At 41.4% G+C, this 24831-nt stretch overlaps 1 protein-coding gene across 2 annotated transcripts in view; it reads right to left on the reverse strand.

Annotated features, from left to right (window-relative positions):
* Window positions 1-24831, reverse strand: part of NELL1 (neural EGFL like 1) — a 502747-nt gene that overhangs the window by 16825 nt on the left and 461091 nt on the right. Inside the window, exons 16-17 of one of the 2 annotated variants that reach the window (XM_019551934.1) lie at window positions 19913-20053; window positions 3461-3654 (exon numbers count right to left, since the gene is read on the reverse strand). In XM_019551934.1, coding sequence (XP_019407479.1) covers window positions 3461-3654; window positions 19913-20053 — 335 coding nt within the window. The remainder of the gene's footprint in view (window positions 1-3460; window positions 3655-19912; window positions 20054-24831) is intronic. The other variant, XM_019551935.1, reaches the window with a different exon arrangement.

Genomic DNA, 24831 nt, shown 5'->3' on the forward strand with positions numbered 1-24831 from the left:
GAGTATTCATAGTCAATTTTCAGGATGGAAAGAGGTAAACAACAGGTCCCCCAGGGATCTGTGCTGGAACCAGTGCTGTTTAACTGATGAATAAATAAATGATCTGGACAGGGGGGTAAGTAGCATGCTGGCTACTTTTGCCAATGACACAAAATTATTCAAAGTGGTAAAGACCAAGGCCGACTGTGAGGAACTACAGAAGGATCTGGCATGACTGAGCAAATGGGCAACTAAATGGCAGATATAATTCAATGTAGATAAGTATAAAGTGAGGCACCTGGGCAAAAATAACCCCAGGTATATCTACACTATGATGGGTGCTACATTAGGTGTGACCACACAGAAAGAGGTATGGGAGTCATTGTGGACAGTTCATTAAAAACATTAGCTCCATGCTCAGCAGCTGTCAAAAAGGCCAACCAAATGTTAGAGATTATTAAGAAGGGAATTGTAAACAAAACAGAAAGTACCATTATGGCTCCTTATAAATCCATGGGGCATTCACACCTTGACTACTGTGCCCAATTCTGGTCTCCACACCTCAGAAAGTATATAGAAGAACTACAGAAGATACAGAGAAGGGCACCAAGAATGACTGGTTGTATAGAGGTGCTTCCATATGAAGAGAGACAAAAGAGGCTAGGCCTATTCAGTTTAGAAATGTGATGTTGGGGGTGGGGGGATGTTATAAAGGGTTTATAAAATAGGAAATGGTGAAAAGAATATACATTAGGATTTATTATTTACTGTCTCTCACAGTACAAGAATTAAGCATCACAAAATGAAGCTAGTAGGTAGTAGGTTTAAAATGAACAAAAGGAAGTTCTTTTTCAGACAGTGTGTAATTAAAGTGTGGAACTCATTGCCACCAGATATGGAAACTGAAAGTTTAGCCAGATTCAAAACAGGATTGGATAGAAGGGGCATTATTAGCTACTGAGCATGAGTTAGGTGTATAGACTCTGAATCTGAGAACTTAAATCCTGGAGGTTGCAAGTGAGAGAGGAGGAGGCAAGGGGGGTGCAGGAGAAGAACCCCTAGTCATACCCATTTCATTCTCCCTTTCAGCATCTACTCTCTTCCACTGTGACACAGGATACTGAGCAAGCTGGATCTATGGTCTGACCCAGTAAATGTCAATTCTTATGTTTTTATATACCTTTTCTTAAAAAAAGAATGATGGTATATTATATCTCATACAAATTATAAGCCAATGCCTATTTACCCACTCTCTCCACAATGATAAGGAGAAGGAAAAAAACTTAATATTCACACACAGAAAACATTCATTTATTTGCTCTGGATAAGACAAGCAAGTAGAAATTTTCAAAGCTTGTATAAGCGCAAGGAAAAAGGACTGGCAGATGGCTCTATTCTACTTTTCCCCACACTGGAAGTGTGGAAAGCCCCAACTGCATCAGCTGCAGTGCAACTTCACTGAAAACACAGTAGGCCAAGAAAATGAAATGCAGAGGCAGCTGTTTCTGTGAAATAATCAAATATGATCAAAGACAGTGTAAAGTCACAGCTGGCAGGTTTGAGATTTTAAAGATCTAGTCAGATGCAGTAGTTTCTATTGCAACCAGTAGGCTGAAATAGCTGTTATGCTGTTCATCCCCTGGTAGGTAGATGAACAGGGATCTTCTTGTATAAGGCCTCTGTAAGACAGCTTTGAGTAGGAGGCCAGAACTCAGGCCTTCAAGCATACACTATTCTCAAATAAAATGAAAAGCAAATAGTAAATTAGTATGAGGAACTGAGGATAAAACAAGGATATAAAGAAACAAAATAAGAGATGGGAATGGCTACAAAATGAGACAGACATTTAAAAGTATCTACAGTAGTAAATGAGCACACTGTGTATTTTCACGTACTAATAAGAGGCATTCAGCATAAGAAATAGCTACAATGAGAAAATGGCAAATACGATATAAATTACAAGGCTAAGATGAGCATACTAATCTTTAGAATTCTACAAAGGCAGACCAGATGTCTTCACATATATTAAGCTGTATTATATTAAGCTGTTTATTCTTTTCACAGTAAAATATTCTCATTCTTTCATAAGCCAACCAGCATATTATATATTTAACAGGGTATCAAACTTACAAGGGGAAAAGGTTTAGGATGCTTGGAAGCTGCTTGAAGTAAAGGTTTTGGTCTGACAAGGTTTCTATTTGAACCGAAAATAGAGCAAGGCACTTGAATTTCTACTGGTTCTGAAACCTAGTTGACAACTGTGCTGTAGGGATAACATTAGTGTCAACACAGAGGCCTTACCTGGTTTCTTCCTATTTGCTGCTACCCACAATGTCCAAAAATTGTCAGTGATCCAAAATCTCATCTTGCATACACCAAGAAAAAGTCTTTCTACCATTGTTATTGCAAATAATGGGAGTCTCATCACTGACTTGAATGGAGCAGGACTGGAGCTACATTACAGGTGTAACTAAGACACAAACGTGGCCCAAGGGGACTGATTCTCTTAATCGAAAAAGGTTTACACCAGTGTAACTCTACTGGCTTCAGCGTTGCTCCTACTTTAATATAATTTAAGAGGATAAGGCCCAATGCCCTTTAAACTAGGCTTCCACACCATAGTTGGGGACTGTTAACATAGAACAGGATTCCTTACTGAATCAGTGTAAGCTTTAGCACTAAGTAGATACATGTCTGCTATGATGGCTCCCTAAAAGGTTTATGAGAACGAGAGCTCAATTTATTCACAGATGGCTCATTAGAGAAAATATTAACAGGCTCAAATCACAAGGGAGACTGAGGCACTGAAACACTCAGTCTGTCAAACTCAACTTTTAGACATCCTGCTGCTTAGTAGAATCAATAGCCCCAAGCAACATGCCCTTTCTCTTTATACAATGCATGGGAAGAGTTGGGCCCTAAGCACAGGATTCACAGAAACCAGCATGTTAAGCACAGTGCTGTCTGAACTGCTGTATAGGAAATGGTGATGAGAGGGGTCATGCTTAAACCCCGCTCTTCTGAATCTATATTCCAAGCAAAGCAGAACACCTTCAACAGGTAGGTTGTCTGAAACGACTCTTCCTGACACAATACTACAGAGGCTGGTGGTTAGAACGCACGACTGGGGATACAACAGGTGGGTCTGAGACCCTTCAGCTGATATCTATTTGGTTAGGGATGCCACCACACCTTCTTTTAGCTGTCTTTTAATCATGCTCTGGTGAGCTGCACAAAGGAATGTCCATCTTGTAAATTTTGATGAGTCTTAGGCATGAACTGGACCCTAGATGCTCAGCTTTGTTGACAGTTAGGTAATTGTGCATATATATGCCCAACAGCTGCAGCATAGTCTCTACAGGATTGTATCAGTGAAAATGTAAGTGCTGAGGGACTTAGGTAAGGCTTTGTGACTGTCCATGATGCCCTAATATTGGACTAGACCAGGTAATCTAAAGAAAACACATGACACACAACTCACCTTACAGGAACAAACAGAGCACCTATCTTCCTTCAGTGTCCACACCTGACCATTTCGCTTCAAGCCACCTTCATGTGGGCAATCCCCAGTGCAAGATGGTCCTGATGGACACAGACAATCGAAACCACCTGCCAAGTTCACACAGGCTGAATCATTCCAACAGGTGTGGATCCTTAGGGCACATTCATCGATATCTGCAAAACACAGCCAATTTATAGTGTCTTGGAGGTTTGTTTCCAGTGACAAATTGTTCATTCATTATTAAACAGTTATTGCTTGTCTCCCTGGGTTGTTGGAGGGTGTCTGCCTCCTGGTATATTCTGTATTTGTTGGAAGCAAAACAGAAATACTATGCTCTGTTATGATTCCACTAGTGACTCTTGAAACCACTTACAGTATGCTCATTTGTAAATGCCGACATTCCTAGTAAAGCTATACAGCAATGATGAACTTGAACTGCCAGGGAAGGTGCTTCTAGTTAGTAGGAACTGGCAGACAGTTAAAATGACTCTCTGCCAATTAGGCCACCTTCTGTTCTGGGTTTTAGACTGAAATAGAAAAGCACCATTCTTCATAAGCTCCTAGCATGATCAAAGCTTCCCTGGACTAATGACAAGCAATCACTACCCTTTCCATTAGCTGGAAAGAAGAAGAGAATAAAAGGAAAGGCATCAGAATGGTTTCTATAGACAAGAAATCCTCAAGCTCTGAAAGTATACAAAATCATGTAGTAAAAGTGAGATTCGGCAAGGCAACAAAGATTTCAGCACCAACCATTGAAAAAGTGAATATTTTTCCTAGGTGATTTTAGGAACTACTTAACTACTAAATAATATGATGCATTACTACACAGAGTTGAAATTGCTGGCAAGTGATTATTGCAGGTGGGAATTTCCTTGGGACCCCAAGGATAACACCTTTGCTTTTATTAAAAAAAAATGCCATGAAATCATTTTGCTAAGACAATCTGGAAAATAGCTATGTTTCTCTAGAAAATCTTTATTAGAGCTCTGTTTAAGAAAATGTTTACAATTATAGTGCAAATGAATATATAGCTCTTGTTTCCATAATGTACATTAACAACGAAAAGCCTAATCAAGGGGGGGAAAGAAGTTTACTTGGATGAGATGAAGCATATTATATAAATGGATGAATACATAAAAATGATTTTTAATGTGTGTGTGTATATTTACATATAACTATGAAAATATAAATTGGAACAGATAGTAAAATCTCATATAATACTTTTCATTCTGAAGAACACATTTATACAAATGTTACAAATTATGCAGAAGAATCACAAAATGTACCACTTAAAATGCAGTGACTTCTGTGTTGAAATATGCAACTATTTAATAGGCAATAGTTAAGTATCGCATACCAATAGTACCTAAGGTTTAAGAAAAGCAGTGGAGAATATAATATACATTATTACATGGAAATTATGGTGTTAAATTTCCCAAAGATGACATGGCTAGCAACCATGCTACTTCTGTGGCAAATGCTATAACCTCTGAAAGTGGTCAGAAGTTTGGATTAACTTTTTTCAGGGGTAAAGCGTGCCTTCCGAACAAGTGATACAGATGGAGCTTTAACTGCATCACAAATGGTACTTCTTAGAGCAGGGTGTTAAAGACACCAACCTGCAGAGTCCCATCATCTGGCCCCCTATGTCACCCTTAGGTCTTGCACTGGATCCACACGCTGCACGCGGTTTGTGCTGGACCAGTAGCCTATGCTCAATGTCAGTTCTTGCAGAGGGCTGGTCTGGGGTACCTGGTACTACTCTGGACCAGCCCTGCACACTAGGTCCAATATGTGAGACTGGTCTGTGGGCCTAATGAATAAATTATTCCAGTGGGTCATATGATCTTAGTGCAGGGGTCAGTAACATTATTGGGCAGACTGCCAAAAACACCTGCAACCTCGACTTGTAAGATGTTGGTATGCTGGGGCAGACAGTGGGGAAGCTCTGAGAAGCCTGATCCTTGCTGTGGCAGTGCAGCCCTGGCCCCTTCCCTGCCACCCACTCCAATGTCTTTGCATGCCTACCCCTTAGTAGTTTGAATTCCAAAGTCACTTTTTGTATTTTACTCACATAAGAAGTTTTACATGCATAAGGTCTGAGTAAACAATCAGAAATATGTTCAGAATTTGGACTGATGAGAAAAAAGTTTCTGTCATGCAGGTCAAGCTAGCTAGTTATCATAGCCTGGATAGCAAACCTCTCAAACTGGCTATTATTTCACATTTAAATTTACAGGTGGTGGGGATGGACTGGAAATGCCAAGCAACCTGCTGGCCAGCGCAGCGGAATCAAAAATATAGGCCAGCAGCAAATCGCTAATCCTCCCTTCCCTTTACTTCTCCTACCCCAGAGCGAAGATGAAACGAAGAGGGAACTGTGCCTTTGAGTGTCTGGTGAGCACAGAGTCTGCTGGGCTTACTTCTAGGTTGATGCAATTTACATATCACATCTTATTCAACGTTATTTGACCCTTAGACTTCCTACACACTACTGTATTTTTCTGCCGTATTTCAAATACATGAAAAAATATATCTCCATGTGCACACTTTGCCTCCATTAGTTTTCTTCCCATCATTTCTTTAATAAATAGGTTATCTAGAAGGGGCCATTCTATGTGGTATAAAAGGCACTTTATGATTTGAAATCAAAGCTCGCGGTCTATTGTTTATCAGGTGCCGGAGTATTTAAAAAAGAAGAAAAGCCTCAAACAATGACATAAACAGAGCCATGGATATGGAATTAGTTGTTTCAATGGAAGATGATAACCAATTAGCCATTATGGAACTAAGAGTATTCTTTAAAAAAACATGTGCTATTTATCCTTTTACTAGACCTTGACTTGTATTTTATGTTGAAAACAAATATACAAATGCAACATACACTTTGCCGTTGGTGATTTCACATTTAATAGATCCAAGCATTGTCAATATTTTCTACCCCACAACAATAAGGCCTCCCTAAATAGCATATGTATAATATGCAGCAGGATTAGAGTTCAGATTAGAAGAGTAGGTTTAACAGTTCAAAACTAAAAGGATTTCACAGATGAATATAGAGCCATATTGCCTACACAGTTCCATGTAATTGCTTTACTTATGACATAGAAAACTAATTCTGCTTCCATGCAATTTAACAGATTTATGGAAAGCCAGATGTTAGCAATTATGGAAACTGACATTATTCATAGTCTCAGTACTACAGACCTGTTTGCACTGCACAAAACCAACTTAATCTATTATATGTAACCAAAAGGGAAGAAGCACCCTATTTACTTATAGCAACTGCTGCTCTCTGCTGAGTGCACATAAAGAAGAAGCCCCACTGAGAACTGCCCAACCTAGCAAGCAGGCCATTCATGAGGAACAAGCCAATCAAACAAAAGCCAAGTAACATGTACTGTTTGCAAATTTTTGGGCCTTGTTATACATTAATTTTAGGTGCATGCTGGAGATCTTAACCCCCGATTTTCCAGACATTAACACCTGGAATTAGTTTTAAGCACACTTTAGGGTGCTTAAAGTTATGCCACCCCGGGGAAGGTTAATTTCTGATTCGTGTTACCAAGCTCATGTTCCATTAATACATGGCCACTCCCCACAGATGGGCCACCCAAGTTGCAGTCATCCAGCATCCTAGGACATAGTTTCCTCTCCCCCACCTTCCTGTTGTCTGTGAAGGCTCTTTCTACCCTGTGAACTGTACTGCTAAGGGGGCAGTTCCGGCACCACACCAACTCTCCCTCCTACTCCTGGGGGAGTGACCTTCCCATCCACAGGGGTGCAACCCCATGCAAACAGCCTGCAGAGCACATGCCAGCTAGCCAGGTCACAGAGCATGGATGAATCCAGGAGTAGGATCTAGAGGGGTTCAGGAGGGAACAAGCTAAGGGGACAGATCAGGTCCCCATAAGCTGGGGTTTCTTTCCTGTGCCAGGGGCAGTAGCTCTCCCAAAAGTGCCTTTTCATAGCTCTCACCTCCCAGCCACCCTGGGAAGCATGACCAGCACCTCCCACCCCAATCCCAAATTATTAAAATTTTTAAAATGTTTTTTATTAATTTTTAGTTTATCCTTCAGAGGCTGACTTCCTTCATTTCACCATCCTTCCCCCATCCCCATTTCCTCTCCACCTCCCATTTCCTGTCCCATCCCATTAATTCTTTGCCTCATAGCTTCTTCATGTTCCCAACCCCAACAACCCATCTCTGACACACCCCCTCTCCCCACCTAGACCGGCTATATAAATTTATCTTGGCTTACCAGTTCTATGGTGGCAACTCACACCTGTAGCTTCTAGTCAGACCCCTGTTTACCAGCCCCCTAGTGACAAGTCACAGCTGGGCAGATGGGGGACAGTCAGAGGCAGTTTTTAGCCTTAAGATATGACTGGTCCAAACTCAAGCCAGCATTAACACCAATCAACATTTGATCAGCTCAAACTGCAACACGTAACAAGGCCCTTTAATCCTAAACCATTTGTCTTCTTCCCCTTCCTTAATACAAATGAGGGCTCCCTATTATTTTACTGCATTTATTATTTACATGTTTTAGTAATTAATCAAATGTTAAAGGGTTGGGCATTGCACCCATTCCATAACTAAACTTTTAATGGACATAATTTTCTTGAAACAGTCCTTGGGCACATTTCTGCTATTACTGGCTTTAGTTCTCAGCATCAGAACCAATCATGCACACTGACAGTAGCAAAGTAATATTTTCCCTTTTTTACCCTTTGGACCTGAGATTGAGGGTATTTTTAAAAAACTTGAATGCTTGGTTTTACTTTCAATTAGCTCACAAAGCTATTCCACTGTAAGTGAATTCTAATGTAATTATACAAGTATATACAAGATGAGATTATAAAACACAAATTTAAAATATAAATGAAAATAGTCCTATTTATGACTAAACCTCTTTCAAAGACTGGTCTTGCTATGTAAGCCACAGCAAACTGCCCTGATTTCTCTGCTGCTATGAATTGGCAATACCTTGGATTTGGGGTTTTGTATCAAAGTAATTTAAGCTATCCTATAGGTACTTCACTCAAATAATTCACAAACCCAAATGTCATGGTATACAATTTCTAATAAAGAAAATATTTAAAGAGAATTTGAAATCAAATAAATATAAAAATCACATTATGAGGTCCGTCTATATATTTAAATCCTCTTCATAATTTTTTCAGAAATTATGGCTTGACTCAAACTGTGAATGGGTGGGAAGGGCATTACACTAGTGGTCACTTGGTGAAACCTAGCTGCTATGTTTTTTTCTGTTGTCATCAGCCATAAACATTCAGGGAAGGAGATCAGTATATAGTTGTTCCTGATGGATGAGACAAAACAATTCATAAGCAGCTCATTTCCTGTTCTACCACCACGTCACTGGTTCTGAAGTAAAAATTTATTTGCTTCACAACTAGGCAAGATTTGACTTAAAAAGCAGATAAAGTATGAGAGATAATACAGCTGTCTTAGCTCCTTTCTGATTATAACAACACAAGCACGTTTCTTTCTTTACTTCTTATGGTGAAATAACTGAGGATTTTCTGAACACAATGAAATTCATTTAGTCCTTATTTTGAATTATTTTAATTCATTTACTAAAAACACTTGGGGCCTGATGGCACCATGGCATGCAGGCTGTGTAATATCTTGAACAAATTTGAATGACACAACTTGGAAAGTAAGGTGGCAAGATACAACCTTTTGAGAGAATCATTGCCTTTAACACATGTACATACTTCCTTTTAATGCAAAATGGAAGGTGAATAGGAACAGGCCATTTGCACTAGTAATTACCACCAGGACACATCCCAGGGTAAGTGAAGACACATTTATGTGCAATGCCACCTCAAGAACAATGCAGGGAACTCAAGGGTTCTAGCAAAACCCCAAGTGCAAATTGCATTTCTTCTATCTTTCCTTCACTAAGGATTCATTGCAATGAGTGCCCTTAACAAAAATCCTAACACTCTACTAATAAAACTGCTTGGTTTTCCCTACAGGGGAAAGGATGAAAGACAATGAACTACATGTGACATGACAGGAACACTTTTTAAAATATTCTTGGAAGATACTTTGGTGATTTGGCCATCTCAGAACCCGAACAGAATAGAATGGGGGGAAATCGTCTGAGAGAAACCATTTTGTATTTCTTCCCTCCCTGGCCCACAATGTCCTTAGTTTACATGTATTAAAAGGATTCCTATGGACACTATTTAAATGCACAAGCATGTGAGAATGGATTTGTGCACAAACACAGGTTCATTTACCTGATTTCATATACTGATTTGATCCCTTGCCTCCATACTTAATTCCTGAATTCAATACATATTAGTGTGTCTCATTCAGTATTTAATAGTACACTTTTCTATAGCACCTTAATGAAAATGTGTGCATATGAGAGGTATGTATTCTGATATGATGAATTATTACAGATGAAAAACCTACTGGTGTGCTAATTTCAACTTCCATGGTATATTAAACCATTACAATATAAACCTATGTGAAAAATGTATGCTGGGCTCCCAAGCAACATAAGTATGTGTTAACTGGACATTGTTTTGACAAATCATTTTTCACAAGCAATTTGTCACTTCAGAGGTAATTTATTTGCTCTTCTTTTAAATGAAACTTAGTGGTATGTGCACATGTTTTAAACTAAAATCTTTAAGGAGATTCATCTTTATTCAGAAAATCTTTGATCATAGCACTCAAATACTGTAGAGATGGAAGTCTACCAAAAGACTAAAAAAAAGTCTACTAAAAGGACACTATCAAGTAGGTTAGGTTGGATTGAAAATGCAGGTTTTGATGAAACATACTTTATATAAACTTTAATATGGCTCAAAATGCTTAAGAGTATGCAATTAAGTTCAGGGGAGCCAGCAAACCTAAAGAAAGGCTAAATAGAAAGTAAGCAATTTTCTTACCAGCAACAAAGCTGATAAAATATCTTGCAGAGCTTCAAAATTATTTCAGTTTTAACAATCAAAGGTGTTATTACTAACACAAACAACAGTCACAGGTGAGCTACAGCTGCTCTGTGTCATTCTGGGTATATAAAGCAGCTGTAAACCCAACTGAACTACCCCCACACTATACCACACTACACAACTGAGGATTTCTCTAGTTGATCAAGCTGCTAATGCACTCTTTTCCCTGGGCATTAGCAATGGACTGTCTAAGAGGGAAGAAGATGTGACCAAGGCAACCTTATTCAATAGAGTATATATCCTTTGGTACTAAACATTTTTTATTTAGTCTTTTAAGAGTATATCTTTTCTATAACACATAAAGGCAGACAAATCAGCTAACAGGACTGAAATTTTGGACTTCAAAAATGTGAATTTCAACAAACTCAGGTCACTAGTAGGGAAAGGGCTGTGGGACCAGGGCCGAAGGTGAAAGGAGTGCATGCAGAGTGGTCGTTTCTTAAAGACACGATCCTCAAAGCACAAAGGAAATCTAGTCCCACATGAAGGAAAGGTAACAAAAGGGCTGGGAAGCCCTTTTGGATAAACAATGATATCATAGTCCTCTTAAGAAAGAAGAAATTGGTATACAAACAATGGAAGCTTGAGGCATGCCCCAAGGAGGACTATACAACAATGGCCCGGACCTGTAGGCAACAGATTCAAAAGGCAAAGATGGAGACTGAACTAAAATTAACAACAGGAGTCAAGAACGACAAGAAGTCTTTCTTTAGGTATATAGGGAACAGGAGGAAAACAAATGGGAGTGTGGGACTCACCAATTTAGGACAGCTGCTTACCAACACTCAGGAGAAAATTGAAGTCCTGAATTACTATTTTGCCTCCATATTTCACCAAGCCAAGGGCAAAATCATGCCAGACTGGATACAGATGGAGCAGGGTAGGAATTACTGCCTTCCTACTATTACTGTAGAACTGGCATATGAACATTTGAAAAAATTAGACACGTATAAGTCAGCAGGACCAGATTAACTTCATCCAAGGGTGCTGAAGGAGCTGGCTGAAGCCATTGAAGGGCTTCTGGTGAAACTTTTCCAAAACTCGTGGTGTTCTGGAGAAGTTCCCAAGGACTGCAAAAGGTCAAAGTTATGCCCATCTTCAAGAAATGGAGGAAGGAGGCAGTGGTGACATGTAAGGAGGCCTTCGATTTAGTATCCCACAATGTTCTCGTGAGAAAATTGGAGGGCTGTGGGCTTAACCATGAAGCCGTTAGATGGGTAAGGAGCTGGTTGCGGGGTAAGACCCAGAGAGTTCTAATGAACTGATTTGTGTCGTCTTGGTGAGAAGTGGCCAGTGGTGTCCCTCAGGGGCTGGTGCTTGGTTTAGTGCTTTTCAACTTCTTTATCAGTGATTTGGATGTGGGGGTAAAGAACTCACTGGCCAAGTCCACAGATGACACCAAGCTATGCGGAAGCGTGGTCACACTTGAAGACAGGCTGCAGATACAGGTGGACCTACACAGACTGGCAAGTTGGGCGGAGCAGAATCAGATGAAGTTCAACGTCGAGAAATGTAAAGTGAACATTTTACAAACCTGGGGACAAAAACCCCCTACATACCTACAGGCTTGGCAATGCCAAAAAGACAAGCACCATGAATGAAAGGCATCTGGGGGTAATAATAAACCACAGTATGAATATGAGCCAGCAGGGTGATGCTGTAGCCAACAGGGCAAATAATACCCTAGCATGCATCAGTTGATGCATCTCCAGCAAAACTAGGGAATTGATTTTTCCACTCTGCTCAGTATTGGTGAGACCACAGCTTGAGTACTGCACTCATTACTGGGTGCTGCACTTCAACAAGGACATGGTAAAGCTCGAGGGAATCTAGAGAAAGGCCGCCCGTATGATCAGAGATTTGCACGGCAAGCCATATGAGGAAAGACTGAGGGATCTGGGACTTTTCAGCCTAAAAAAGAGAAGGCTGAGAGGGCACTTAATAGTGATTTACCACTACCTCAGGGGTGTACATCAAGGACTCAGTGAACAACTGTTTACCAGGGCACCCTTAGGGAAAACCAGGAGTAATAATCTGAAACTCCTGGAAGACTGTTTCAGGGTCAACATTAGGAAAGTCTTCTTCACAGCTGGTATAATATGCTATAATAGCAACACATTTTGGTAGTAAGGAAAAAGAAATGATAGATGAAGCCCAGTCCTGATAGTTTTTTGAGTTCAAGTGACAACCCTGTGGAAGCATTAGGAATACTAGCTCTTAAATTAGCCGCTAGCTCATAAGCACTGCAGCTATATCTTAGTGTTTATGAAGTGAAAAACAATTTATCCCGAGTTCACTGGTGACTGAAATAGACTCTGATATTTCAAGTTTTAATCAATTAAATAGATGACAATATACGAGGGTCTATGTAGTGCCTCTTTCTACCTACCACTGGTGAAGCAACAAAAGAAAAATTCTACAGCATAAAGGGGAGATGGGAAGACTTCAAAGGAAATATCCAGCCTTCTGTTTTGCAAATTAATTTTTTGATTGATTTCAATTCTATACACCAGATAATGGACAATGCTATAGCACACTATACATTATGGCTACTTCCAGAAGTTTAAAAAAAAGTGGCGCTTTACTTTAAATTCAGCATGCTCCCGCGCTGAGCCCAGCATGTGCCCAGAATAGGTAGTGCATTAGTTGGACCCAGCTCACCTCATGTCTATATAGATCAGGCATTTTAGTGGGGCTGTTTTGGCACTTTTATCTAGTAGCTGATTGAATCAGCTTTAGTTACAAGCACAAAAAAAGCCCTGCTAAAGAACCTGATCTATATAGATACTGCAGAGCCGGGATGAAGTAAAGCACTGCTTCCAGTAAAGCATGATTTGTTGTTTTTTTTTTTAATGCCTGCAAGCAGCCTAAAGCAGCATGAATGAAATTTAAAATCTATTCAAACTTAAGCCCAGGTTTGAGGCTTGGAGGATTGTTGCATCTGGCATGTATGACAGGATGTCAAGCATGAGTTGAGCTTTTCACAGCTTGGAAACCAGTGAATTTTCCTGGTCATAGAAAATTAGGGTTGGAAGGGACCTCAGAAGGTCATCTAGTCCAATCCCCTGCTCAAAGCAGGACCATTCACAACTAGATCATCCCAGCCAAGGCTTTGTCTACTCAGGTCTTAAAAACCTCCAAGGATGGAGAGTCCACCACGTCTCTGGGCAACCTGTTTCAGTGTTTTACTACCCTCCTAGTAAGGAAGTTTTTCCAAACATCTAACCTAAACTTCCCTTGCTGTGATTTGAAACCACTGCTTCTTGATCTGCCATCTGCCCCCACTGAGAACAGTCTACCCTCTTTGGAACTACCCTTCAGCAGTTTTTCATTCTCTGTAGCAGCTGTCCTATCCATACAATACCTGTGTCATACTGTACTTCAGGGGTCAGCAAAGTTTTTGGGCAGAGTGCCCAAAACACCAGCAACAACTACTTTTAAGTTGTCAGGGGCTGATGGTGGGGGATTTGTGAGAGGCCTGATCCTTATTGTCTCAGTGTAGTCCCAGACACCTGCTCAGAGATGCACAAGCACCTACTGGTGGCAAGAAGCCAGGCCAGGGCTCCATGGATCTCAGTGCAGCCACTTACATCCTCCCTGCCTCCTGCTGTGAGCAGCCCAGGCTCCATGGTAGATAGCAGAGGCCTGCCCAGAGCCTGGGCCAGCTGTGGTGGGCAGTTGGGAGGCTGCAAGTGGCTATACTGGGGTTTGTGGAGCACCAGCCTGCCTTGTGAGCAGGAGGTTCATGCACACCAGAGGGCAAGCAGTGGGGAAGGGTCGAGAGCTGCACTGCCATGACAAGGATTGGGCCCTTCATGAATCCCTTGCCATCCACCCCAAGGTGCATGTGCACCTGCCACCAACAACAAGCTATGTCAGGGCTCCCTGGTAGGGCTGTGCAAAATTTTGGCAGCTGTTTTGTTTCAGTGGTGTTTCAGCTCATTTTGGCACCCAAAACACTGAATCCAGAATGAAGCAGAAGGCTCCAAAACATCTCCAAAACTAGATGAAACCATCCAAAATGTTTCAGAAATGTTTTGGAGCCGGGCTTGCAGGGAAAAAGAAACTAAGAAGAGGAGGAGGAAGAGGGGTGAAAGGACTGATCTGATATTGACATCTGTAGCTGGCCAGTGTCTGCAAGATGTCCTGAGGTCCCTTCCAATTCCAGGGGTCTGGGGGAGGGACAGCTTCCTGCTGTCAACTTGCACGCAGATTATGGGGCCCATGCCCCCCGGGACAAGTCTAGCACAGCCCTGCAACCCTCCAGATCTGCATGTAAGATCACAGCATGCTGCCACTGCTGGCTGGGGTCAGCACCAGCACCCGATTTTGCTTGGTGCAACCAACATCAAGCACAGGCAGGGGGAGCCACAGGAAAAGCCCCCATGGCTGCCCTGCCCAGCCCCAGGCCCTGTCTGGCCCTGACTCCCGGCACTTAAAAAAATTAAAAAAAAGCCCTGCACTCACCACCTGTAGCAGCCCCTGCACTCCAACTGCACCTGCTGCCCAGCCCCATCCCTGATGGCCCCTCCGCCTGGCCTCAGCATCCCAGCACTTTAAAAAAAAAAGAAAAAAAAGCTCCACACTCACTGGCTGTAGGTGTGGTGACTGGGGCCTCTGGGCACTCATGGCAGAGTCCCCCCATGCAGGATGGGGCAGTGGGGGGGCAGCAGGGATTGCCCTGCTCCGCCTGGCACCTACACAGCACCTGCTCCGTGGCACACATGCAGCATAGCTCAGCAGAGTGCTATGCGCTGTCTGGGAGCTGAGGCCACTGAGGCTGAGTGATGCTGGGCTACAGCTCAGTGCAGGAGCCACCCCAACTCCCAGAGGCCCCAAATTGCAACTGCTGCAGCCAGTGAGTATGAGGCTTTTGAGTGTGAGACTTTTTTTGTTGTTGCCAGGATGGCTAGAGCCGTGCAGGGGATGGGGCCGGGTCGGGGATGGGGCCGGGAGAAACCCCCATGGCTCCCCCCACCGGGGGAGAGGCAGGCACAGCTAGAGGAGCCGTGGGAGAACCTGCAGCCGCCTGGCTTTGCCTGCCTCTCCCCGGCCAATCCAAATCTCCAAAACAGCATCGAAACTCCACAACAGATTCAGCCAAATCAAAACGGAGCAGTGATCCAAAACACCAAAATGAGTCACTGTCCTCCAAAACGGCTGAATCTGAAATCAAAACGAGACATAGCTGTTTTGCACAGCCCTATTCCATGGACCCTGATGCAGCTGCTTGCAGCTTCCTGGTTGCCTGCCACAACTGGCCCAGGCTCTGAGCAGGCCCCTGCTACTCAGCCTATGGAGTGGGGGCTGCTCACAGCAAGTGGCAGGGAGGCTGCAAGCAGCTGCACTGGGGTCTGCATAGCTCTGGCCGAGCTCATTGCTGACAGCAGGTGCACATGCACCTCAAGGCGGACAACAGGGGAGCTGTGAGGGGCCCACACCTTGTGGCATCACAGTCCTGGGCCCTTCCCCACCATCCGTTCTGAGGCATACATGCCCTCAGGCAGCACTGCCGGCCAGTCTTTATTGGCCAGATCCAGCCCACAGACCATATCTTTAACACCGCTTAGCTATACCATAATGCCCAAAGAACAGAAGCTGCACATTTTTTCTATGTTTCTCATGCAAAAATTGGTTCAGACATACATACCAGTATTGGGACATTGTGACCTGACCAGGGGGTCCGCATATAGTACAGATGTGTAAGGCCAAAATCCAAAAAGGAGGTTAGGCATCAATATATCATCCTCCACCTCCTCTCTGTATTTAACATTAGTGGAAGCAGCTGTCCAGCAATGAATGATATTGCAATTTATTCAAGAAGAGTTCTCTAGGATTTGCCCTTGAGTCATGAAGAAAAGGTGTCTAGCAACAAACCAAACAGAAAATACTTCAACAGAGTGGGTTAAATTCTCTCCTGGTGTATTACCACTCTGATTTCAGGCCTATAATCTCTTACATTCCCAAACAAATGCTGTTGCTATGCAGACAAACCCTCTGTTGTGCAAAATAAAAAGATGAATGACTCTGGCCCTGACTCTGAATACTGTACTCACTTGAATAAGCTCTATAAAGTGATTCGAATAAATGTTCAGCTAACATGTATTAGTTTATGTTTGTAGCTGAAATGTACTTGTAATATCCATATTTCATTTCTCTGCATAATCGTTATTTTTAGTTACATTTTTAAAAGGAATTGTACTGTTTAAGTGATCTGTTTCAACACAACAGAATTCTGTATTTTTTTTTATTATTAAATCAGTATAGAGGAAGAAAGGAAACTAAATCTAGTCCTTTCAGCATTGATGCCCAGTAGCAGATGGCTCAGAAAAGCTATCTAAATTAAAATAACCCCATTAATTTCACATTCCATTTACCACTTACACATGGTGAGACAAGCATCTCACCTTTCTGAACTTCCAACATACTCTGCAGGTCAAAATGAGAGCAGTTTGCTTTGAAGAAAACACATTGCTGTTTAATCTACATAGACTGTGACATAGATCACAGAATGTAACATTATGGGCTCAGTTTTGTTCTTAGATACATAGGCAAGGTTACCATCAACTTCAACATTTACAGTACTGACTTTCCCAGGTGCTATACTTATACATAAAAGGGAAACATTGGTCCACTGAAAAAACATATTGCTTTGGGTGTGCATATCAGCTGTGACTATGGTGAGCAAAATACAGTTCCAGCATAGCTCAACTTATTTCAGTGAAATTGTACACTAGTTTGGCCCAACACAGTTATTACATTTGTGTCCAGGCACACACAGAGGAGTGATAAGCACCTTAGAAATACCTGAGACAGAAAGGCATGAAGAAATGTTATGGATACCCTTTATCACTAGTACCCTTAAGACTTTTAGAGCACTTATACACATACCTTTTCATCCTGTGATGTGCACTGAGCTGTGTTGTGTGCAGTTAGCTCCAGAGGTCAGCCTGCCAGCCCAGGGTCTGCTCTCCCCTGGCTCAACAAGCAGTGGACAGGTCGACAGGGGCACAAGGGTGCTCCAGTGCAGGGCTATCCAACAGGCAGCCCTCACATTGAAGCACCCTCATACCTCCTCCAGCCAGGGTTGCATCAATACGTGCACTGCTGAGGAGTAAAAAGTGCCGTAGCAGGACAGTACTTGTATTTACAAGTACTATCCTACTACAGAGTTAATTAGTTTACTCCAGCCTAATATGGCTGCACGTGTAGGTGCACAATATTTACTGTGGAGCAAATTAATCTACTCTGCTGCAAACGACTTGTGTAGATGTGCCTACTGGGACTTAATTGGGTAGCTTTGTCTCAATTAACAATTGAAATTTAAGACTCCAAGATATTACGTTCTAAGATATTATTCTTGAATTTTACAGTTTCTTAGTGTTTTCAATAAGCAGAAATCCTTTTCACTTACAAGTATACTAGCCAAAATATGAACAATTTACAATGTTAAGTAAAGTTTTTCAAAAAAATCAAAAGCATAGTCAGGATACCCAGAAACATATTTTTTTTATGGAAAACTCATAAACATTAATTAGGGATTAAACAACTAGAATTCTAAAGAAATCCAAGTTCTAAGAAGCTGATCTAAGTATCTATAGAAGTTAATAGAGAATGAGATCCTTTTCAAAGATATTTAAAACATAAAATAAAATTGAATATAGAGAAGTATATCCCTCCTTGGTAATTATAAAGATCAGTTTAAAAAGAAAACTCTAGAAAAGTTACAATTCTCTAGGAAATCCATAGGGTTATTCCAAAGGGCAAATCCTTTATAATAACTTTAGTTAAGGGTTCAAACTAACAACACTCAAGGCCAGACTCTGATCTCTTACAGTGGTATAAATGATAAACGTGAAGAGCTGGACAGGGAAATTATATACTGCCTGACCTATGGGAAGTCAGAATCTGTAGGTTCAAAATCTCTCTGCATGAGGCAGGCCTAGAACACATCTCCTGCTTCCTGGGTGAATGCCCCAACCCATGGAAGTCAAACCCTGTGGGCCTGATGAGTGGTGCTGCGCCAGTCCCTCTGATGAACTGGGCCTGCAGACTGGCCCTGCATGTTGGATGAGACATGTGGGGCCACTTCATCATGGTGCTGTGGGCAGTGTGTGCTCTTTACTGGTCTCAGGTCCAGTGGCAGCATGGCACTGCTGGTAGTGTGAGCCCTGAATGGGCCCCAAGAGCAGGACTGGCCCCAAACATGGCCTGTGTATTTGCCCAAGCCTAAACACAGCCACCAATATGTGATCTGGACCAGTTCCAAATACAATGGCAGCATATGCCCCAGACAGGTCCTACAATGTACACCAGACTGGCCCCACACTTCCTATGCAGCACATGGGACTGACTTGACGGGTGCCTCACACAGTGCATGGCTACAGTCCAATACCCTCGGGCAACACCAGGGTCTGGATGATATGGTTCCACCAGTCTGATACGGATCTCTTTCACAAGCATGCTCTAAGCATTATAAAAACTGAGAGAACCCCCTGCCTGTTTTAACACCTGTGGATTCAGAATTTTTGCTCATCCAGGTACTCCAATTCAGAGCCATGTACTTGCCCTGGCAGAATGCAGCCTACTGAGGATGCGTAGGAGCTGTAAGGGCACTCATGTATCCACACTGCAAATGGTATAGGATTGCTAACTGTATGAAAGTGCTGGGTAAGTGCTGGTTGGGTGCGTAAAGAACAGTACAATTCTACCACAATACCTAGTGCAAAGTCTAAAGGCAAAGCAACCCAATCAAGGTCACACAGCACAGGGAAGCAGCAGAAACAGCAGTACATACCTAGAGGTCTTGTTCTGTTTTCACTTTAAGTCTTAGCAGCAAAGCCTAACAAATGTGATCCTACACACTTTGGAAAATACTCTCAGATCCATATTCTTATGACTTTAGCCTATAAATATGGTATGTGCAAAACAAAAAATGTGTTGCAGTATATTTTGTATAGCCCTAAAAATAAAACAGGATAAAAGCAGACAACAATACAAAATAAACAAAAGAATGCTTGACTTATGATTAAATACCCTGTATCTTTTTGCTGTAATTTGAAAGCAGCAAGTTGAAAAGCAGTGCCTGCCTTCTGTAGCTTATTATATATGGCAAAAAAGGCTAGATACGGATGCATTATTTCAGTTTTTCCAAGTGGCATATGGTGATAAATGGCTAAGGATGGCAAGTCACTGTTTTGACCTCTGATTGTCCCCTTTCCATATGACTATTCAGAAATGTGATGGTTCATGTCTTTTATACTAATATCTACATTGCATTACTAAGGGTAATGATGAGCTTAACAAATGGTTGGTTACATCTTAATTTTAGTTTTAAATACAGTAACTGTTCATGACATGCCATCCTAAATAGTGAGTGTATGACACCATGCAGAAGAAAAAAAAAGTTCTGTGCTGAGCATCGCTTACCAATACAGGACTCTCCGGAAGGAGAATAGGTTCCATTGTCATGGAAACCGCTTCTGCACTCACAGTGGTACCACCCTGGGAGGTTAACACAGCGTGAATGGTTGTGACACTCAATGATCCCCTCTGCACACTCATCAATATCTGCCTCAGAGAAAAACACAAGCCAGCCAGGAAATTAATTTCCTTTGACACCAACATTTTAGATGCTTTTTAAAAAAAGTCTTCTTTTAAAAATATGGATCATGTTTTGTAATGGCTCCAAAGAACAAACACTTAACATGCAGTTGATACAACAACAACAAGAACAATAATAAGTTATGGACCTTGAAGCATAAAATGCAACTGAAGATTTTTACTATGAATTTAAAATGTAAAATACAAATAAGCTGTCTTTATTTAGAGGCAAGGAACTAACTCTTTCTGTCTAAAATGTTTTGGCATAGATCTACTCAGAGATTATGACCCTATCTTCTCATATTTCTAAAATAAAGATAATTTCTTTTTCTTTGTAAAACAACTGGATTACTCAGGTGTTCTAGTATAAATAGGATTCTGGGGGCCCAACTTTGCCACTATTCTACAATATTACCTTTGTTACACAAATAGGTCTAGTGGACATGATTCTCAAGTTCATTACATCTGTTTTGCACTTGTCTTTCAAAATAATGCAAATTTAAATTCAAGAGATTAATCTTCCTAGGGGTTTTCCTAGATAGGAGTACTGAAGGTGATGCTGTCATCTACAGAGTAAAAAAGTATGGCGTCTGTCACTGGCTGATATCATGTTGCATAAATGGTCCCTACTAAGGCTGTGCAAAGCTTTGGTCCCTGATTCGATTTGGTGGAGATTCAGCACAATTCAGTTGCTGAATCTCCAAATCCGAATCGAATCAAAGGACCCTTTAATGTCTCTCAATTGAATTGGAACCTTCCAAATCGATTTGGAAAGATCTGGCGATTTGGACACAGAGACAGCATTAATGTTTTTTCTGTATACCTCTAGGTAGCAGGGGGCTCGTGAATGCTGCAATGCTGGAGCACACGGAGAGTCCCACAGAAGCTCCCCAGAGTGCTCAGCAGCGAACCGGAAGTGGACCACTTCCGGGTCCGCCATGGAGCACACTGCCCCCGCCACACTGTGTCTTCCTGGCTCAGTGACAGGTGCCTCCTGGGTCTGCAGGGGACACCCAGGGTCCCCCCACAGCTGACTGCTGAGCCGGAAGGGGCATGGGGGGGGTGCAGTCCCCAGCAGACCCAGAAGTAGATCAGAAGTACTTTGCACTGGTACCTCAAGGTATGTAGAAAAAACTTTTAAAGCTGTGCCTATGCCCAAATTGCTGATTCTCTGAATCAGCATCAAAACTTCAGATTTGGATTCGGCCGAATCGAATCAGGGACAGCGATCCAAATCAACAAATCGAATCACTGTCCCTGATTCGGGCCAAATCCGAATCCGAACCAATAGGCCTGGTTTGCACACTCCTTGTCCCTACTATTCTGCCTGTCTTTGAAAAAAGAGACTAGGCTCCTGGCCAGCTCTAGGACTGAGAAAGTTCCTTTGGTCCAAATAAATTGGTTAGACTACAGAATCTTAACCAACATGAACAAAGGTAATATTAGCACTAATCAAAATATGCTTACACCCAAAATGGTCATTCCAGTACAGAGCTGGCATCGAAAGACACATTTTCACCAACTGGATTTCTATTCTAGAGTTTACTAAGCTACCCAGCAGAAACACAAAACTTTACATGTTCATACTACTTTGTAAACATTGACTAATATCTTGTTGTAATTAAATTTTTCATGCAGTTTATATGATGAAAGTCAATACACAGTACAAAGATAATAGCATGTGGCAGAAAGAAAAGGCAATCATATGTTTCAACTGCAATTATACGCTAAGCCAGGAAAGAGTGAAGCAAGTGGCAATACCCATAATTTTGCGGAAGCAGAAGTAGACAGCAAGTGTTATTCCCTGCAGAGTTTCAATAAACATGTGTTGCTTTTACAAAGGTTTTTTAAAAATCTTCCTTAACATGGTTGCTACAGACCTTCTAATCTGTAATAACCTTGGCTGATTACTGTTGGCACCTGGCTGTTGTTCTCCTCTGAGCATTTATGCAGTATATTTTGGAGGGTTGTAATTAAAATTAGCAAATTAATTATACGTTAACCTTGCAGTAATTGAGAAGCTGTTATATTTTCATGGTGTTCATAAAAATGGTAAATTCTGTTTAGCTAGAACTGTTTAAAAAACATCTTGGACAGTTTTTCAGCAGCACTACAGAGTACTTTACCAATTATAAATGGCCATCTTTCTTCAGTGCATATGAGCAGTTTTCATCCACTGATAATCATACCTAGTCTACAGCAAACAAAGCAAGATTAGAAGTGTGTGTAATGAACACACTGGAAGCCTGTGGACTTGGGTCCCAATTCAGCATTTAGATCTGTCAATACATCGTCTCACTCTTGAATTCAGATGCAAGACTGAGATTAATCTATAAGTCTGATTATTATTTCCACTTTTAAAGTTTACATATGAATGTGGTTCCATTGGTTGTAGGGGAGTTGGTGCTGATTTATACCCAAGTAGATGAGAAGAAAGTATTTCCTAAACACAACCTTTTCTTATTTCTGATATGCAGTGTGTCAGGAAAGGATTCATCCACTTTTCTTTGTTTAAATCTCACTAGAGACTCTTTTCAGTTTTGTGTTCAGATTCGCTTAAAATGAAGCAAGTTTATTTAAAGAGCAGGCATGGAATCATTGTTTGCTTCTACCACTATTCAATCCTCAATAAAAAATAAATTGTTTATGCTTTAAACTCTGGCACTGCTGCCACTCCTTCTATACTTTACATTTTGTGGAAGCTAATTTTAGTGTAAAAATGATGCACAAATCTAACTGTCCATCAATGATGAGTGCCACTTGCAAACTCAGACACTTTCAATTCATTACGGCAAATGGAATTTATAACCATGATCTTTTCAGTTGTCATGGCTGATGGAACAAGTTTAATCCTATTTGGGAAGTGAATGACTTTGCAATTGCAGGTCATTTGCAAATGAATCCCTTTTCCTGCCTTCTTTTTGCCTCCCCTGTGTTGAATCCAAGGCAGCTCTCATTTAAAGATTGCTTCCTTGGGTCAGTCCTTTGCTTGACCTCCTTTCATTCAATTTTACATTTTTAATTTACAAAATCAATACAGTTTTCCTAAAGTTCATTTCTAAAGCAGAGACCTTCTGAAAGTATATTTGATTTAGGTTTATAGTACAGGATACTAATTGGTTGGTAGATTACTTTTTAGAGAGCTTGGAAACCAAAGCTAAGGAGAATGTAAATTATGTCACAAAATAAAATACAAATGATTGTTTCTAGACTAGGTAACTTTCTCAGTCTAGTCCCATACTTGTCTGTAGTCTAACGTGTAAACTGAAAGGAGTTAGAAAATTACATTTGAACCATCTGGAGCAGGAATGTTAAATACCTAGCTCATAGGCCAGACAACCCATGGATCCATTTCCTGTGGCTCAGAAATTCAGGGTAGAGAGCGTGGGGTTGGGCGGTGGAATGGATCCTGCCACAGAATTCAGAGCTCTGTTGGGGATGGACTTCAGTAGCAAGAGGGTGAGCAACAACTGTGAAAAAACAGTTTCCCCCGCCACTATTTATGCCATTGCTGCTCATCCCACTGCTACCATCGGTTGGATTTGGCCCACAAGGAGCCCTCAAGTCCAGTCCAGGCTCAGAGATGATGGTAAATGAGATGCATTTGACATCCCTGATATAAGCACACTCCATCTGCAAGGAAAACTATGAGCATTGAAAACTATGAGAACATTTCTATTTGTTTAATACAATAGAGTAGCTCTGTCCCCACACTTAAAATTATGCGTACCAAGACGAAGTGGTGAGGGGCGGAAATCAATGAAAAAGCCTATTCATTCACCCTATTATCTCTTACATTATTTTTAGCAAGTAACATATGGACAATATACCATTGCTGATACCTAAAGAAAAATATACACAGATTTGTTTTCCAATTTGAAGTGATTTAAGTTAATCCATGGTCATATACAGATGTAGCAAACCTCCAGGTTTTTTTTTTTTGCATACTTAAAAATACATTCCCTACCCTTCCCCAACCATTTCTGACTCTTTCTCTGCCCCCTCTATCCCTTATAAGTAGTTATAGGTAGTCATAGGTAAGCTAAGCTAAGTTCTTGAATGCAATTACTGTAATAAGCCCCTTTTTATATTGTAAATATATTGATTTTTACTGTTTTATATTATATTCCTATTATGCCTGTATTCAATTTTACTGTTTTATATTGATATTGTATGATTTGGGCCTGTTTCTGTAAAGTTAGCCAAAGTAATGTCAAGTCTCCATCTTGTAATGTCAAGTGTGCATTTTGTGTGCCCTGCCCTACTTCGACAAATTTAGGAGAACTTCAATGAGTTGACATTAGTGGGAGAGGCACTGGGGTTCTCAAGAGCAGGGGAACTTAGTGCCTAAGATGAGTGGTCGTTCCTTAAGGAGACGATACTCAGGGCCCAAGGGTTGACCATCCCAACAAAAAGCAAGGGGGGCAGGAGTGCCTGAAAGCCCCCCTGGCTCACCAATGCCTGATTGCCAAAAAAGTGGCGTACACCCGGTGGAAGCGGGGTGCTATCTCCAAAGAGAAGTATACCTCCTCTGCTTGGGCCTGTAGGGGGGCTGTCAGGAAAGCTAAGGCAGATATAGAGCTAGGACTTGCGTCCAAAATCAAAGATAACGAAAAGTCCTTTTTTAAATATACAGGGAGAATGAAGAAAGCACTGGGAAATGTGAGGCCCCTGCAAGATCCTCTGGGCAATCTGGTGGTTGCACCAGAGGAGAAAGCAGACCTCTTTAACCAATTCTTCACCTC

This window comes from Crocodylus porosus, unplaced genomic scaffold, assembly GCF_001723895.1.
Source record: "Crocodylus porosus isolate Cpor-Errol unplaced genomic scaffold, CroPor_comp1, whole genome shotgun sequence".
Lineage (NCBI taxonomy): Eukaryota > Metazoa > Chordata > Crocodylia > Crocodylidae > Crocodylus > Crocodylus porosus.